Genomic DNA, 18,996 nt, shown 5'->3' on the forward strand with positions numbered 1-18,996 from the left:
GCATTATTTTTTCATAGGCAGAGCAAACTGTGTGTGTTTGCCTTTTACCTACACAATATCTACCTCAAGTGCTCCATGTTTCACTTAGGTTTCAAATCGTGTGAAACACAGGTGTTGATTGGCACACGCTGTCTTTCTGGATGCACTAAAATAACCTTCCGTGCAGCTGTTTTAGATTTCAGGCATGTCCCTACTTGCGTGCAGCCTGGAAGTGAAGTGTCTGGAAAATGGCTCTGAGCCAGAGAGGTATGAATATCATAACATGCGGGGACCGAGCACTTGTACATGCGGCCCTCCATTTTGCCCAATTTTACTAAGCTAAATCGTGCTCCAGGAAAAGTGAGGCCTGAGATGGCATGGTCTTCCAGGCCCTGCAGCCTTCCCTCCGTTACTGCATACTACATCTCGTTCTAACTTTTTTTTTTTCTGACCAGTAAAGACTCAGAACTGGGTAAACGAAAAAGTAATTGATGAAAACGCTTGAACCAAAACCTTTAACCATTGAAATGTATACTGAGCAGCTTGCCATGCTAGAGTTGTTTCCTATTTCTCCCGTGCTAATAAAGAAGGGACCAGTCATTAGCAAATCATTTGTGACCCCACCTTTAAAAGGAACAGTCCAGGCAGAGCAGATAGGTCTTGACCTCCCTGTGTGAGAACACAATCTATCCAAAGCCGTGTTTTTTTAGCTTATTGGGTCTGATCAGTGAGCAGTATCATTCCAGTTGCAGGGATTGCTTCATTGTTTTTCTGAAAGACTCCGCATTAACGTGGTTAAAATCCTTTCTCACAAATCAAACTGACAGAACCTACCTACTGACCTTTAAATCAACCTCCAAAAACATCTGCTGCAGTGTGCCTCAATGCTCCAGCCTGTCCTATCTCCTTTTAAAACTTTACATGTTCCACTTGAGGAAAATCATTCGGAACCACAAACTGATCAACTACAACTACACAGACGATATGCATAACTGATCGTCAAGATAGCCACAACTCAAGACCCAAGCAACACCCTCAACAAGTGCCTCACAGAGCTATACAGCTGGATGACCACTAACAATCTCAAATGAATACCGGCCAAAGCAGAAATAATGATCTCACCCCAACCAACTCACACCTGGCATGGGAACACAACCGGAAACATAAAATGGGGTAAAGAACCTGGGAATACTATTGGACAATGGATTCTCACTGGAACTACAAGTTAACGCTATTATAAAGAAATGCTTCTACCTCCTGAGATTAATTAGAGGGATGGTGCCCTATATCTTCTTCTTCCTACACAGAACCCTTGCAATCATCTCCCTAGTTTTATCAAGAATCAACTATGCAAACAGCCTCTACTTTGGAAAGCCAAAATAGATCTTCAGAAAGCTCCAGTGCATCCAAAACACTGCCGCAATGATACTCCTGAGACTAAACGGAGGAGCTATCACACCAGCGCTAAGAAGCCTACACTGGCTCCCAGTAAAAAAAACAAATTAAGTTCAAAGCTCTCTGCATTGCCCACAAATCACTACACAAACGGGAGCCGAATTCCCCCAGACCAATCAACCGTTACCATCCAGGACAAGACCTATGATCCAGCGACAAGCTCTAAATCGAAAGGAAAGAATACAAAAAAAAGGAAATTTGGAGGAACAGCATTCTCACACCTAATTGCCAATCTATGGAACACAATGCCTTGTGTTGGCATTGACTGTGACAGCGACGCCCACCAGCACTCGGTGCCTCATGCCTGAAGCCGCCTAGACCCAGTGAGATCTAGTACAGTATGTCCTAGCTGTGGGGATCACCTGAAATAAGCTGGCAACCCTTGAATTGGCATATGGAGATGACCACCTAGAGGACTCTGCATCCTGACTAAGATCTCGGCAATAGGAATAAAACATTAAAGAAGCCCAGAAAGAATTGCAGGGGACACTTCATTGCAGGGGACACTTCATTGCAGGGGACACTTCATTGTGAACGACTGCATAAACTGCTAAGAGGTAAACCCTAGGGAAGTTGAGAGCTCGAACTATGGTCCTCCACCAACCCCTCATTTATTTTGCAAGTCCATCCCAAGTCCCTGGGCCTGTTCTGGGTGTTAAAATGAACCAGATTGAACCCAACTTTGTGAGCCCTGAGTTGTCTGCTGATTCCTTGTCTGACCTCTCCCGTTATAGGAATTCTGAGAGGGCACTGAAGATTGGTGATGTAATCCACCCATTCTTCAGCAAAGCGAGTAGTCTCTCCCGGTGGTCTACAAATGGCAACTACAGTGAAGCAGGACTGAGCATGCATTCCCAAAAAATACTTTGAAAGTAGGATATGGTGGTGGTGTGAATTCAAGTCGTGGTTATGTATGCATGGGAGATCAAGGCAATTGCACCTCTGTCTTGCTCTGCCTATTATCTATGCGAGTCCTACAGCCAGCTGTGAGAACCATCTCAATCAATAGTTGATAGATATCTGCAATGCATGCAAAATCTCCTCATCTGCTCGCATAGACATTCATTGCACGAAAGAAAAAAAACAGGACTAGCTCGAAGAGTCCTGCATGGAATAGGAAAACTTGACAGCTGTGGTCTACCCAGCAGCACCCAAAGCCGGGTTGCCACCACCGCCATTCAGGGCTCTGCCCTTGATGCCTTAAAGATTTGCCCTCCCGAGAATGCCGTGGCATGCGAGGACAGCCGCTGAGTTACAGGCCCACCAACCCGCATCGGAGGATGGTGCTCAATGGCTGGGGCAGCACCCAGAGCTCTAGCTGGGACATTTTAGAGCTTTGCCCTCCTGAGAGGGCTGGCGCCCCCCGACTGTCTCGCAGTAGCTCTTCCCTGGGACTTCTTCTGGACCCCGGGTCCCTCCTAGGCCTTCATCTGCCGGGATTCCTTAGTCTCTTCCTCTGCAGCCAGGCCGGTTGGTCCTAACATGCTCTGGTGAGCCAGTCCGAGCACAGTGGAGGACGTCCGACTCTTCCGTCACGCATGTCCATCCCACAGGGAGACAGTTCCCACTGACTATTAAGCCCGCTCAAAGCGGGGGGCTTATGGAGCCCGGCTGCTGACAAATGTAGGAAACAGCCAGGCTAGCCGTGATCCGTGACTCGGGCCATCTGGTCCGACTGCACCGGCCACATGAGCCTGGCCAAAGGACCAGATGGCCCAGGCTGGCATGCCCTGACTAAATGCCTGGGCGGCCACAAGATTGTTCCTTCCTTAAGGCCACCATCCAGGCTCCAAGGATTAAGAGGCCAGCTCTGCTCTCCGGGGCTTAAGTCGCCATCCGCAAATAGGGCCCATCCTCTCTTCTCTGCCTCGAGCATGGTGCAGAGGAGGCGTTCGCCACCTGCGCCACAGAGTTGCCCAGAAAAAGACACTTCCCATTGACTTCTAAGCCCTCAGGAAGTGGGGGCTGATGGAGACGGGCTGGAGACAAATGTAGGAGTCAGTCGGGCCAGCTGCAACTCGGGCTATCTGATCCGACCGCCCTGGCCAGATGGTTGACCGGCCATGAGGTCGTACCTGCCTGAAGGCCAGGTTGGTCCGGGGCTTAAGCCACCACCTCCCTGACCAGGGCCTGGGGCTTAATCTGCCAGCTCCACACCCTGGGCCCGGAGCTTTAACTGCCACACGCAACCAAGGACCAGCCTCTTCCCTGCCTCCCATGGAATGGGTCCTGCCACCCAAGGCCATCTGGACTTCTAGGCTGACAAAGGGCTCCCCGCCCAACCCACACCCCAGCGGGTGCACCCAGGGTCGGTGGGAATTTCTAAGTAGGATATGGTGGTGGTATAAATTATAATGGTGGGTATGTATGCAGAGGAGATCAAGGCAATTCCACCTCCAGTCTTTTTCTGCCTATTACCTATCAGAATCCAACAACCAGCTGTAACAAGCGTCTCAACCAATACTGGATAGTTATCTAAACTGCACACACACACACACTATCCTTCGCAATTCTTTGTTTTAATTAAACAGTCAGATTCCCCTGGTCCGCACTAGTTTTAAGTCCGGTGCTAGGCATCGGTCGAACGCCGGCTTCAAACCCTGTGAGGGGAACGGAGAGATGTGACCACTGCAGCTGGGGCGATACACAGGAAAGGCCAGGCTTGCATCCAAAGTCGGTGTGGCCCCCTGGGGTGGACTCCTCGTACAGCCTGGGCACACACCCAGCCCCGCTTTGCACCCCAGCCTCACTGACCCTGTCCGTAGTGTTAGTTTCAAAACAATCTACCTGGGGCGGGGGAGCGCGATCTGACTGCCGTTGCTGCACTGTGCGCTGTGTCACTGGAAAATTGCTATGCTATGGACACAAAAACATACCCTAATGCTCAGGCTAGACACAAGATGAAATAACATAAGAGACAAAGAAAACGCATGAATCAATTCAACAATAAAAGCACTTTTATTCATGCTCAGCTATGCATGATGCAAACACTACTATAATGCAATAATGCAAATCTATAATGCCACTACAATGCTAATAACAATTCATGCCTAATAACAAATGCGGCCTAGTAACAATTCACAAGCGTTGGCATTCAGCGTTCCTCTCCAATCCACACCACACTTCACACTCTTTGTGTGCCTATCTCCTCTTCTACCAGTATGTCAACAACCCATCTCTAGTGTGTGCAAATCTCAACAACACAGCTTCCCACTCAACAGGCCTTTACTCCCCTTTTCTACATGAACTGCAGGCAGCCCCCACTGATCTGCATCTATCGGGCTCTCTCTCCTTTCCAGCTCCCTCTGCAAGCCAGTCCTTGCACAGCCTCGAACAAGGTCTCTCCTTGGCCTCTCAGTTGCCAGGTCTCCTGCCAAGATCGATCTCAAACTCTGCTCTCCCAGAATGCTTCCCCAAGCTGCATGTCAGCCAAAACCATCAGATTCTGCTGCATCCAAAATGCTTCTCCAAAAGCCTCTCTCAATGCCTTTGCTTCTACAAACGTCTCTCCAAAAGCTTCCCAAAGGCCTCTATCTACTGCTCATTTCAGGCTTCCAGTTATAGTGTCAAACCATGTAACTCTTTCTCCATGGTCACATGTCAAAACTCTCTTCTTTCAAACCAGCATTTCTAAATCCGGACAGCTCCTGAAGGTCTGTTACGTATGTCTTGTTCTAGTCCAGTGTGTTCTTAGTCAGCGTGACATTGTACATTGTGACTTCTCTGTATTCTATGGACTTCTCCTGACTCTGTTACAAAATTATCCTCCCATTTCTCCATTCACTATCAGCCTCTTAGCTTACTGAAATCCTTCTCTCCTTGCAAGTCTCTGTGCAAAGCATCTCACTCCCTGCGAATGCCCCCACCTTCCTGTCTGCGAGCAACCCAGGGATGCTGATAAGCTTCCTTCTTCAGGCAAAGGCGACCTAATCTGTCTACCAGCCTTTGTTTTCACATTCCTCGATTCACAGTGTATCATAACAATGTCTCAGCAGAACCAATTGGATCTGCTCTGTGTGTCTCTTCAGAATGGCTTAGGAGCCACAGGCCTCATGCATTCCAGCGTTTACTCATTCTCTTGTAACCCAAGCGCTATACCATGGCTCAATGCATGCTTCTAAGTGCACACATGCGTGTGTCTATTGCATACATAACCTATGTCTAAACATTCTCTACAAGGCACTTCATATAACAAGGCCTCTTTCTCTAGCAAATGCATACAAAATGGCAGAATAATATGGATAATGGATATATCTGTCTCTGCAATTGGCTCATGACAACATAAAACAGGCTATATATATATATATATATATATATATATATATATATTATTAATTATATCCTGTTCAACGGTAGGGCCAATCCTTCTCCTGAAGTTACAGATCTGATTTACCGAGTTCCCTTACATGCGTTGTTCCAACATGCCAGAGGCTGTTCACCTTGGAAACCTGTTTTCGGCCGTCACCACCATCACTAGGGCATGCCAGGTTCCTGTCCCTCCTGGCCCCATGAGGGTAGAAACTGGGAGGCCAGGGCGGGCCGGCAACAAGCCTCCACGCTAGGTCCAGGGATGATGCGATAGTGCTGATCAGAGTCGGAACTTAGGGGAATGAAGGGAACAGGGTCTCTACAATGGCCCCAACCACACCCAGTAGAGATTCCAAGGGTGACTGACTTTCAAGCGACCCTCAGGGCCATAAGGTGCGTAAAAAGTGTGCATGATTAATGTGTCCTGCAATTAACACTAATTCTCACATCTAGCTGCGTTCTTCATTGATGCACAAACTGAGTGATCCACCACCAAGTGTCACAAGAAACTTGTTTCCGCTGTGGAGAGTCAGCGTCACCTGCGCCATGAGACGCCTGGCGCCATGTCTCTTCCCCACTTGGGAAATGACCAAGGCCACCAGGGTTTTCAAACCAACAGGTTCTAGGCACTCAGGACTTCCCTTCTGACTCTGGCGGCCCCCATGTCGGCACCCACACCCTGGTGGGTCAGATACAGGAGTACCCGGCCAGCACAGTGACTCAGAGAGGAGGGGGATGCTTGGGCTCCCTCTCTGGTGTGTTTGATGTCCAGCAGGTTAACCCAACCCTGCTGGCCATCCGCTGGGCAAGGGGGTGGTCAACCCACTTGCAAGGCAGGCATCCAAGGGTAGGGGCAGCACCCCCGGCCATCTGGAGCCGTGATGGAGCTTTTCCCTCCAGTGAGGTACTGGGGCAGAGGGACCCCTGGGTATGCTGCTGTGCAGGCAGACGGTCAACCTCCATGCGAGGTAGATGTCCAAGGGAGGGAGCTGCACCCCCCACCATCCTGGTGCTCTCGCCGGGGAGAGATGGTGCTTTTCCCTCTAGGGTGGTTCAGGGAGGCTTGGGGAGGGTATAGTGGTTTTGCCCCAGGGCCCGGGTTGGGCAGCGAAAACCAAGTGCCATGTAAAGAGGACCAATACACACTGTCTACAGTAAGCCAGAGGAAGGTGACTATGTTCTCTTCTAATCAGTGTACCCTAGGTGACAGAGGGGGAGGTCTGGGAAAAAGTGCCTGGCCTCCTTATAGAGGAGGGACATGGACCCTGCGGGGGCACTCTGGGTTCACCGCTGGGCAGGTGGGCGATCGGCCTATGTGTGCAGCAGACGCTCAAGGGAGGGGGCAGAACTCTCCGCCTTCTTGGGCATGATGGAACTTTTCCAATGGGCCTGCTGGGAGGGCATTGCCCCAGGCCTCCTGGCAAAGAACCCTCCCCTGACCCCCCTGCTGCTTGACCTCAGGAGGCAACACCCAGGAGGTTTTGGGGGAGACTGCAGGGCAGGCAACCGATAAACACATTGGAGCTTTGCAGGGCCGTCCCCAGTGCCCAGAGGGTGCTGCTGGGTAGACCATAGCTGTCAAGTTTCCCAGTTCCATGCACGCCTCCTCGAGCCAGTACTTGTTTTATCCTGCACTACATGCGATCTACCAGCAGATCATAGAAATTGGAGGCGATGTTTAATGGCAGATCTTACATGTACTGATGTTGATGAAGGACCTAGGTTTAAGGATTCTTGGGGGTGTGAGCACAGAGTTAGGAGGAGTCGCCACCGCTGCTATTGGAGGAGGGGGCTAGCACAGAAGGAGGCATTTGGTGGCCTACGAGTCACTAGCCTGGGATGTGACTAAGTAGGAGCTTGGATTTGTTATGCAGTGAGTCAGTAGTAAGAGAAACTGACCGAAAGGCCAGTGAGGAAGGAGTGAAAAGCCCATAGACTCTTGTGGTGGCCATGAACCATAACTGTGCTATTTTTGTACACATTTATTACCCGCTCCAGAAATCTTAGAGTGATTCAATATTCCACCCTTGGCCTCCATTAATGTCTGTCTGTGTACTTAATTGGAGTGACTTTAGGTCATGAGGGTTCCAAAACATCCTAATTTTTTCCTATTGTCCGAATGCCTGCAATTGCCTCTCTAGAGTTAATGTTGATTTAGCAATGAGCAACAGCAATCAAGGGTTGCAATAGAGAACCTGTTATTTACTTTCTCCTGGCTGATTTAGTGCAGCTGTCAGCTGTAAAAATGATAGTGGAACCGTTCCTGAAAATGAGGTCATAGTGAGGGTAACAAAACGCTGGATAAGAAGAAAGGCGGCAAAGGCATTGCATTCACAGAGGATAGAGTGAAGTAGTGTAAAGTGTAAGAGATAAAAGTGGACCCAGCAGCCGGATAGGAGAGGGTAGATGAGCCATGGTAAGAGGGGGAGACCCTTAAGAGTAGCAGTGGTTAGGATGAAGAGAATTGAAAGAAAATGAAGAGCGGTGGAAAAAGGGGGAAAAGCGGACAAGATCAGAAGAAGCGTAGGAGATTAGAGGAAGGGTGCAAGTGCAAATAAATAGATGAGTGAGGAATCCTAGGTAAAATTAGGAGCTGCAAGAAAAGGAAGGGGAAAGTGCCATGAAGGACAGAAAGATTAATAGGTTGTCAAGGGAAGAATATCAGTTTCTAAACCATCAATCAGCCCCACAACTCTAGTACACCAGAAGGGATCCGAACAGATTGGAAACGCAAGTAAATTATAAACCTCCTTGTCCAAGTTTGATAACGTGTCTAATTTTGGTAACATGGACGGAACGACAGGCTCATCTCTGCAAGGTTGTGGATCGTTGATCAGTTGCAACACAGCAAAAATACAATTATTACCCAATGATAAAAGGGACTGTCAAGCCAAGGTTGTATGCAAATATCTACTTTACTATTATTACAACAGACAATCCTAGCACACTACAAAATACAACTCAACCTGTAAATGAACACAGAGGACAGACAGTTTCACGACAGAAAGGGGTGCACTCTGTTTTACCAACTACCCTCCTGTCAGTATCCAATCAGTCTTAACTGTTCAAGGTTATTTGGTTTCAGCACCAAGGGAGCAAAGGGTCGTAAAGGTCACTAGGGGCCTTTAGAGAAGGACCAGGGGGGCAGAACCAAAATGTACCTGGTGCTTGAGATGATATTGATGCTCAATAGTGTCGATCACTTCCAGAACGATTTGCAGCTCATGAGACAGAGTTCAAGACTGGAGACTGGTGTGGGTATCAGGCGGCAGGCAGTTCGACAAGCAAGGCTGGACGGACAGTTCCAGGCGGAACTCCACTGCGACTCGGGATCAAGAATCGCTGTCTCTGAGCTGGTTGGCGGATCTGGAACGCTGATCGAGGCGTCTCGGACAGCTTTAGTGACAGCAGCGTGAAAACAGTCAGTGGTGCAGCCAGTCACAGTTCGAAAGCTTGACTGTCTCGAAAATGTCCTTAAATGATGGACGCTGGTTGATGCTTGTTATGGCACTGCTAACTTCTTCCCACGTCTTGTCTCATTCTTTATGGCGGACGGCCCATAGCGGATGAGTGTGTTTGCAGGCAACAGCCTTGTCCTTTGTTCAGAGACTGTTGGGCACTTCCCACCTAGGAAGCTTGCTGGCAGAATGTAGCAGGGCACGCTGTGTGCTGGCTGGGTACCGGTTCTGGAGCTGCTGGACGGGTCCTCTGAGTCCGGTATCTCTGTGTTCCCTGGGAGATATTTGTGGCGGGATCTTGCTTACCTCTTGGAAATCTTGGCCTTCCTTCACTGGCAGGAACTGTAAGGCAGACTGTACCCTCACCTAGGTGCAATTGAGTCATTCTTCTTACTGCTTTCGAAGATGTTGGATGATCTGCTAAGTGAGGGGCTCCGCCCTCTTTTAAAGACAAATGGACCTCAGTGATTGGTGCAGGCAAAGCCTGCCTTATTGAACCAATCCTTGGTCCCCACCAACAATCTTCTGTTATGCGTGAGGTCATAACCAGAGTGCTTTGCAACAGGAAAGTTAAAGGGTGACAACATGTACTGCTAAGTCCCACCCATCTTCCTGCCTGTTGTGGATCAAAGTGTCTCTCTGGTTAAGTGAGCTCTCTTTGACTCCTGGTCAAAGCACAGGTCTCCCTTGAATTTTGTGGAGAGAACAGACTGTCTCCATAAAATCACATACTTCTTCCCTCTGAAAGTGGGTTCCCTGCAGGGGTTGCCTACTGTAAACAGTTGTCCCAGACATGCCATTCACTACTTCTTACAGAGGGGTGGGAGTTGGCTTCAAGTTGACACATTGCATATCAAAGAGGTGTTGGGTATGCTGTCCCCTTTTGTCAGTTCTGTGAAAAAGCCTCTTCACAGGCCTGCTTCAATTAACTCATCAGTATGCGCTGCCACCAGCAGAACTTAGACAATAGACAGGGCAGATCCATGAATCCTTTGATATTTTAATTAGGCTGGCCATGGCTAGAGGAAGGTGTTGGCTTCCCCCTTCCTGAGATGCTTTGATGTACTAGTGGCTGTCACATTCCAGCTAAATGTGACGGGGAGCACTGTGCCTGTAGACTGTGCCCACCGCAGTACACATGACTGTGTTGTGCGGAGAGCAGAGGAAAATGTGTGCTGATTAGCCCCACACATTTTCTGAGGTTGATCTCCCATCATTCATTTTTCATTACAAAACTTCAAAAAAGCCCAGGTGAGGGCACACTCTCCGTGCGGATGGTTGAATTCCTCACATCAGTGCCTGGCAGTTTGAGAGGGCAAAAGAAAGCAAGGTTTGAGGGAGAGAGAAGGAAAGTGTAATCCCAGAAATTGGTAGAGTGGCGAGAGGAGAATGATACGAGGCATAATTATGCAGATTGATTTAGGGGAGAGGTGAGTGAGAGTGAAGGGAGAAGTAAGGGAAGACGGATGTATAACCAGAACAAACCAATAAGAGATGAGAGGACTCACAGCATGGGCCTGCTGAAGATGGCAACTACCATTTCCAGGAATTCCGGTAAAGTGGATGTCGGGATGAACTTGGCGAACAGGCATTAACTTATGCCAAATCTCCCTTCGCCGAGCCATGTAGGTGTGTTGTCTGCACTGCTAAAGTGTACATTTCGGGCGGGATAAGAGAGTGGCATGGGCCTCCAGAGCTAAAATACTTCCGATGAAGGAATGCAAGAAGTGTTGAAGGGATCTGGGAAAGCCTGGTTTTGCAAGATGTTTTCAGTAGTGGCCACGATTTAAAAGGTTGGCGCCCATTGCAGCAAGCCAGTTCTGTTCATGCTCTTGATCACTCTAGCCCCTAATGATGGAAAAAGTAGGTGCAAGAATGATACCAGGGTATGAGGCTCCACAGCAAAATGGGCTCTGCTGTGTGACCAGAGAGTGTTGTTTGTAAGCTGTACTTCCTGATGGAGGTGGGAGTTCGGCTCGAACGAAGGGGGCCTCTGGAGAAGCAATCTGCTGAAAGGATGGAATGAGTAGGCGGCACGGGCCCCTAGGATGTCCTTAGGGATGGCAATGATTGCAAAGTAAGCAGACATTGTAGCAACCAGCGGCAGTTCAGGCTCTCGATCACACTCGCCCATGAAGCTGGAATAAGGATGGTGACCTAAGAATGCTGCAGGCATTGAAGTGATGATCAAGCGGGAAATGGGGAACGCATGCATGACAAAATTATTACTGCTCTGCAGGAGTACAGAGATGAATACCGGCTAAAGTGGCTACACTATTATTATCCCAATCATAAAGGAGAAACTTGCATATCCTGACATGTATACCTCCTTTGCCACTTCTGGTAATATGTGCCGATGCAGGCTATACTCTTCAGGAGGGGTGTGAGCTAGAACAGATGCAACACAAACAATATTATGATTTTACCAAAATAAAACCATGGCAAAGCTTCTATAAAAATAGGATTGTTAAACTAAACAATATGCACACGCCCTATACGAAACCTTACTGCCCTACCACTGTAAGTGAAAACTGAGAAATAGCAACATTTTAATTAAAGGGCACTTATGGATTGGAAGACATTAGGTGCTCAGATAAGTATTTCAGCACACATTTTTCAAGTTCATGAAGATCTCTATGAAAGGCTAGAGAAGGGGGTTAAAATTCACTAAGGCCCTTTTCAGGCAGACCGGGGAACAGGACCACTTCAAATACCTTTTTATTTCTTGGTATGTGTGCTTAAAAGGGTTGAGCCAGGCTTATATGAGCTTCCTTAGGCAGGGATTTGGCATCATGTTGGTGAGCTGGGCAACTGAGTCCAGCAATTAGTGAGGTCCAAACAGCAACTGCATGTGGCGGGAAGAAGCTTAGGACAGGCAGGTTTCTGGGTCAGTGTAGCTCACAAGCAGTTTGATAAGGAACCAGGGCCTGTGGCTGTCCCTGGACTACTGAGTTGCTAGGAAACCCACCCCAGTTCTCAGGAGCAAGGTGAGTTATTTTGTCTGCCCTTCCCAACCAGGAAGGTTTATAGAGGGCTCCAGCCCGGGTTAGGTCTCCTCCAGTGGCAGGGCCTTGGGTACCAATCCCTCAGTTTCAGTAGGTTTTATTCACACAGTTGTTTCAACCCAAATGTGCTCTTGGGATGGGTAGGTGGAAGATCTCTCCTCTTCCTTGGAGCCTTCTGTCGTAACCTCTATGGCAAAGGAATTTGGAATAGACTGTCCCCAACAGAGTTCCAGATTAATAGTTCTTGTTTTGAAGTCCAAAGATGAATCAACTAAGAGGAGGGATCCACTCCTCCCTTATATAAACAACATGGTACAGTGCATTGGTCCATAGCGAGCCTGTTTTCAAGGGTCCAACCCAGGCTTCTTTAACAAATGACCTTTTCCTGCTGATGACCTACCCAGAGTGCCTTGTCTGCAGGCACTGGTGGCAGGAAGCAAACTCCAACATGGTGGAACCCATCTGTGGACTAAACCTCTCCTGTGTGCTACTCTAAATTCTATTCTATTCTAAAGAATTTGTATATAGCACCAGCACGCCTGCAGGCCTCAGGGCGCTCACATGACAACAACAAACAGGAAACACATAGAAGGTCCTAGGTCAGTGTAATAAAATCAATATGAGAGAAATTAGGTTCTTAAGCTCCTCCTCCATCAAACAGGTATGTCTTCAGAGCTTTCCTAAACTGGGCAATTGACAGGAGCTGTTTCAGTGACTGTGGGAGATCTTTCCAGACACTCCGGCCCATACGTTAAAACTCGAGCCTCCAAATCTCTTTGAGGAGAATCGTGACTGCATCAGCAGGTCCTTTTTATCAGATCGTAAGGTATGTCTGTGCGGCAGTCTCATAATGCATGCACTGGGGTAGCCTGGAGCATCACCTGCTGGGTATTTTAAACTAGACATGCTTCTTTAAAGAGAAGCCTCTGGTGAACAGGGAGCCAATGCAGCTCCCTGCGTGCAGAGTTGACATGATCTCTAAGCTTCAAGCCACATACGGCTCTTGACTGCACCATTTTGGATGGACTGTAGCTTCTTCACGTTAACCTGTGAGGAGCCAACCAGTAGCCCATTGCAATAATCCAGCCTAGTGTTTATTGTAGCTGTTGCAATCGGGGCCCTGTTTTTCTCTGATAGATACGGACGTATCTGCCAAAGCAGATGCATCATGTAGGCACAGCTGGAGCTCAGGCGAGCCACGTGTTCATTAAAGTTTAGGTTACGGTCAAAAATAACCCCCAGAGTTATTGCATTATCAGAAACCTGTATTCTAGTACCCCTATTAAGAAGGCCTCATACTGGGTGTCCAATTTCTTCAGCTTCGCAGCACTGCCGTGAATCAGAATCTGCTTTCTTATACATTCTCCATCCTCCATGCTTTTACAGCATCAAAAACCTTGCCCTCTTTCATTAAGTCTGCTTCATAGGATCCGGAGAGCTCCAGAATGATCTGAGTGTCAAGCACGTAATTGGTGAACCTGACACCCAGACCATCCAGAATGTCGAACATGGGTTTAGAGTAAATCTTGTATAATTGAAGTGATACACAGGAACCCTGTGGCACTCCACAGCTAAATTGAGACTGTTGTGCCTGAGAGTCCCCCTTACAACCCTAGCCTTCCTTGGTCTGAGGAAGGATCTAAACCAGTTCACTGCCAGCTTCGAACAGTTGCCGATCTTGGCCAGCCTGTTGCCTTCATATTGTGGTTCACCAAATCAAAGTAGCGGACAGGTCTGGCAACAGCATGGCCAGACTGCCTTGGTCAACAATTTCAGCTAAGCAAGAGTTAACGTCCACCAAGGCAGTTTTGGCTGCATGCTTCTTCCTAAAGCCCGACTGTCCTTTAGCCAAAATTCCCTTCTCTTCTACAAAAGCATCGAACTGAACTGTGTACAAGCAATCTTGTCTATAACCTTTAACAGAAAGGGTACATTTGTTACAGGCCTATAATTAGCAGGCTTGTTAGGGTCTAGACCCTCATTCTTTAACAGAGGGCAGATCAAGGCCTCTTTGATGTAATCACGAACTAGCCATTCCTGGAAAGAGTGGTTAACAAATGAGGTGACTGATGGCGCGGTAGTAGTAAGGTATTCTTTAAAATACGTGGCTGGAAAGATATCCCCCTTGCAGGACCCCACTTCCTTTATATGCCCCCTTCAAAATGATTTCAATAATTATCTCACTGATGTGAGAACCATTGTCATGTCAGGACTGTCTTTAATGTACGGTTTCCCAGGGGACTTACCAGGGAGTATTCCTGTGCCTTAGTGGAAGGTTTTGAGCTTCCTCAAAGGGAATAATAGGCCATGTCCCATATGGTTGATGTGGGTACACAGAGGCCAGACTGCAAATATACACCGAGCCCTGTCATGTATCAGTCGCCTCACCATGCTGTAAATATGACATCCAAATGATTGTGGTTGTCTAATTGTATGTCTTTTGTAACCACCATTTCATAACTATATATGGCTTATATTTAGAGTTTAAAGTGCCACCAGGATGCTTGGGTATACTGTTATAAACTTTTTGAACCAGAGGTGCAGATGATTAAAAGCCAATTGCCCCCTTTGACTTGCTCTACTGCCTCTGGATTGCAAGCTCTGGGCATGTGTGGAGATAGTCGCAGCAACAGAACATGGGTGCACTATGTTTTTGGCATGGAGCATTATGAAAGTGGGGGGTCTGATTTAGGGGTCTGAGGTTTACCCGATTTTATTTTTTTTGCCAAACTACACTTTTTTTTGTACCTCCAAAATGTGGTGCGAGACCAGCCCAAAGGCCCTCTTGTACCCCCGTCCTTCCATATGCCTTACCCGAACAAACAAAAACCTTTCGGCAGGCAAAACAAAATCGGAAAAATTTGTATTTCAGGAAAGGTGAGGATTACCCGATTTAGCAGGCCTAACTTTCAGAAACCGAATTACCAGCATCATTTTCTTACGAAAAATCAAAAAAGCCAAGACTTTTACACCTTGGTAGACGGCAGTATCACATGGTGATCTGTGTATCCTGTGCGACCATACATTGCCTGCCATCTATACATCTGCCATCTGCTATTATTATTATCATCATCATCTACCTGGCTATGAGATTCAACGTTATCACAAGTACTAGAGTAAACAAATATACCTTTTAAATTATAGTTTTAATATTTTGATAAAAATGAATTATGTAAAGCTGCAACAAATTGCTTTCAGGCAAAAATCTCATCTGTGAATATCCATTCGGCACGAGGCAATGCCACAGCACTGAAGCCACCTAATTGTAGACCAGCGTTGTGCGTGTAGGGTCGAGTAATGTTAAATCTTGAGCAGTCGAACTTCCTGCTGCCCACAAAGACTAGCAGTGCTCTCTGACCTAGTACAGCTGTCGCAGAGAGCACTTTTGTTTCCGTCTGCCAGGCCACCCCACACACAGGTCCTGGGTGGTGTGTACATGTTCATCCCACTGCAAGATTCCCCACCAAATTGCGAAGACATTTGATCCTTTTGACTCCCTGGGCGCAGAGGTTTGATCAGTTTGCCTCCGTTTTGACTAATCTCTTCTAGCGTTTATTGCTAAAAACTGTGTGAACACATGCCTATGGGTTCATGGTAAATTCCAATAAGTATTCTATGTTCTCGCTATTATTTTCACATATATAATCATGGCAAAACTCCTGGATTTAGTTTACTATGTCTTTCAAACTTTCACTTGATTTGAGTGAATATGCTGAATTTGTCAAGAAATATTATGTTTTGGACAATGTTTTTTCTTCTTTTCTTTTCAGCACAGCGAAATACAACGCCCTCACATTCCTGCCGAGGTTCTTATATTCGCAGTTCAGGAGAGCAGCCAATGCCTTTTTTCTTTTTATTGCTCTTCTTCAGGTAAACTTATGTTTGTCAAGTTAAAACGCGTTTTACATGTGTTTGCATGTTTTAAAAATAGCTTTCTGGTTGCCAGCAATGTGAAGGCGTGCATTATTACTGCGGGTTGGAACTGAGCGACTGTTTTTTTTTTTTTTTCCCCCATGTTCCCACCCTCCTTGAGCGCTTTGAAACACTTGCCTGTGTATAGGCGCTATATGAATGAACAATAGCATAGCCTACCATACCAACTGCAAAAGCAGGTCGTAGAGGAGATTGCCCACCAAGCAGCAGTTCTGCCTTTGGCTATCACCACCCGAGAATGTGCTATCTGCATAGACTGCAGGATTCAGACAACACATGGAGGAATAATGGGATAAAATGGGGTTCCTGGTGGGATTGTTTAGGTAAAAAGAAAATAGGTCTAAAAAAATGTGAATCTGCACCAGGATCTTGATATACATTATTAGAACTGTGCCGCTCTTGGGGCATAGGGAGGGGCTGTAATCAATTTAAAAACAGTTTTTTTTATAGATTATGTGGTCAGAAAACCTTTTGACATTCCTAAATTCTAAAAGATCTATACAAATAACTACTTTCACAGATGCCCCCTGGTTATTTTTCAAACCTATAATAAGATATTTTGAAAACAACGAATTATTTTTCAGAATTTAGGTGAGATTTAATTTGACCCTATGTTTGCAGTATTCTTCTGCCAATTATTTTACTTCAATCCTACTTATGCCGTCCTTGTGAGACTTCTGTGTGCCCTTCTCATTCCCAAAAGGTGGTTGGTACTAACACCAAAGTGCTGTAAATAGTGGAATTTGGCAAAACAATTAATAGTGTAGTCAAAGTAGTATAAATACCTCTCCAAGATGCCTCTGGCCCCACATTTCAAACAGCCCCTCTATACCTAACCACAATGTGCAATATTCTTTGATGGCCATATTACACTAAATCCGAGCCACAGTCTGCTTTGCAGATGGTACAGTATATTTACTTCTTTTATAACAGTTTTCAGTGTGTCCTAATCTATTTTCTATTTACTCACTCTCTCGTTAAATATCGCACTCTCGCTCTAGCTCTATGACTTACTGATGCTGACTTCCATTCCCCATACTCCCAGAGTCTTAAAGTGCGAGTCCTGTAGGAGTCGGAGAACAGTGTCTGATCACTTCGAGTTTACAAGTTGTGCCTATGATTGGCACTCCTGATTGGCTAGCGTGTAGCCATACTCCCAGGCTTAGTCAGAACCAGCATTGTCCTCCGAGGAAGGTTGCTGAGAAAGGCTGAGGCCTGTCTGTGCCTGTCCGGGCCGCCTGGCAAGTGGCCCGGCAGACACCCATCCATTAAGGTATGCACCGACCTCTGTTTTCTGTATACGGTATCATACTCTGGCTACAATCTAATCCATCCCATTGCTACATCGAAACTCGTGAGCCTGCCCTGTCCCCTACCCAGGGTTTAACCCAAGTCCCAGATGTACAATGACTAATCTACAATCTGGGCATAATGGCAGCCTGTGCCTTTATTGGCGGAATCCAAGACTATTTTGATTAATTCATTCAGCCTAGGCCCCATACAGCCGACGTAGTCCCCCGCCTCGCTGGTCGAGTCTTTCCCAGTTTTGCACACAGCTTATCTTGTCGCTTTATCATTCTCCTCCTGCTTAATGGGTTTCCCGGCCACCTACCGTATTTAATCGGAACCCAGCAAACTGGTTATGTTGCCTAAACTCTTAGGCTGAATTCAAACTAATTATGTATTCCATTGTTGTTGCTTGTGCTGGTCTACAGATACAGCATTTACACTGAGTGTAACCCTGTCTGTACAAGTCGCAGGCCCCTCCTCTCGAACCTACTGTAACCATGCTTTTGCCATTTTGCATACAGGGTCTTAGCCTGCACGCCCTACTCTTCTACTTGAATCCATCTAGTGGGGTCATTGCATTGTCTGTGAGATGTACCATGGGTATACACGCATTTCGTCGACCACTTTTTCATCGTGGGACTTCATCGCCGACCCTTTCATCGCCAACATTTTGTTTAAATATTTTTTTTTAGGGGGGGTGTTTGTGCAGGTTGGGGTATGATTATTTAAGTAAGGGGGGCCCATAAATAAAAATAAATAAATAAATAAAAATGTTGGCGATGAAAGGGTCGGCGATAAAGTCCCACGATGAAATTTCGTTCGGCGAAATAACGTAGAACCGTACCATGTCCCCACTAGTGGTAAGTGGGTTAACATTCAATGCCTCATGCTTGCAACTCCAATTCTCACCTGTCCTTCTAGCTCCAGCCTGTATGGCTGTTCTAGTCCCTGTAACGCCAAATCTTTTGCTTATGACACCCAATCCTACCTAACCTTCACCCCTCAGCCTGTACTCCTGTTGTATTGTTCGTAACACCAGTGAACGTTTGTCATGCTTTATTCCACAAGATGGTTGCGACATGTCATTCCTTATTGTAGACTCTCAATTCACACTTCTGTTGGTGCAGACCAGAGGCCTTTGGTTCGCTCCCTCGAGGGCCCAACAAGCATCACCCCAGAATAACATAGGACCCCAACAACCCTGACCCCAGAATAACGTAGGACTCAGCGAAGGGCAAGTTCAACTGTGGTTTATTACAAAAAACCGACAGGGATCATACAGGACACTCTCAATTCTCCCAAAATCTCCACTCCCCAAGGCACGCTCCCCAGTTTTGTACTCAAATGATGTCATCACATGGGCCCCCCCAAAAAAACTATCTCCACTCCTGATTGAGTGCTTGGAGTGGTATCACCTATATCTCCCCCATATAGAATTTATTGTACTGACTCTCGCATCTCAGGAGGCTGACCTGTCCCGTCCCCAAGAGACTATCTATTACATTGTTGCAGGGTTGGGAATTTACCATTGGCCCTTGCCCACTGGCATCCACCCCGGGATGTTTGTC

At 47.0% G+C, this 18,996-nt stretch overlaps 1 protein-coding gene across 4 annotated transcripts in view; it reads left to right on the forward strand.

The window, feature by feature from the left end:
* The window catches only part of ATP8A1 (ATPase phospholipid transporting 8A1), a 1,730,029-nt gene that overhangs the window by 187,983 nt on the left and 1,523,050 nt on the right, over window positions 1–18,996 (forward strand). For all 4 annotated transcript variants that reach the window (XM_069631739.1, XM_069631741.1, XM_069631738.1 and 1 more), the window contains exon 3: window positions 15,976–16,075. In XM_069631739.1, the coding sequence (XP_069487840.1) occupies window positions 15,976–16,075 (100 nt within the window). The remainder of the gene's footprint in view (window positions 1–15,975; window positions 16,076–18,996) is intronic.

Source organism: Ambystoma mexicanum, chromosome 6q, assembly GCF_040938575.1.
Source record: "Ambystoma mexicanum isolate Mex_15411 chromosome 6q, UKY_AmexF1_1, whole genome shotgun sequence".
Lineage (NCBI taxonomy): Eukaryota > Metazoa > Chordata > Amphibia > Caudata > Ambystomatidae > Ambystoma > Ambystoma mexicanum.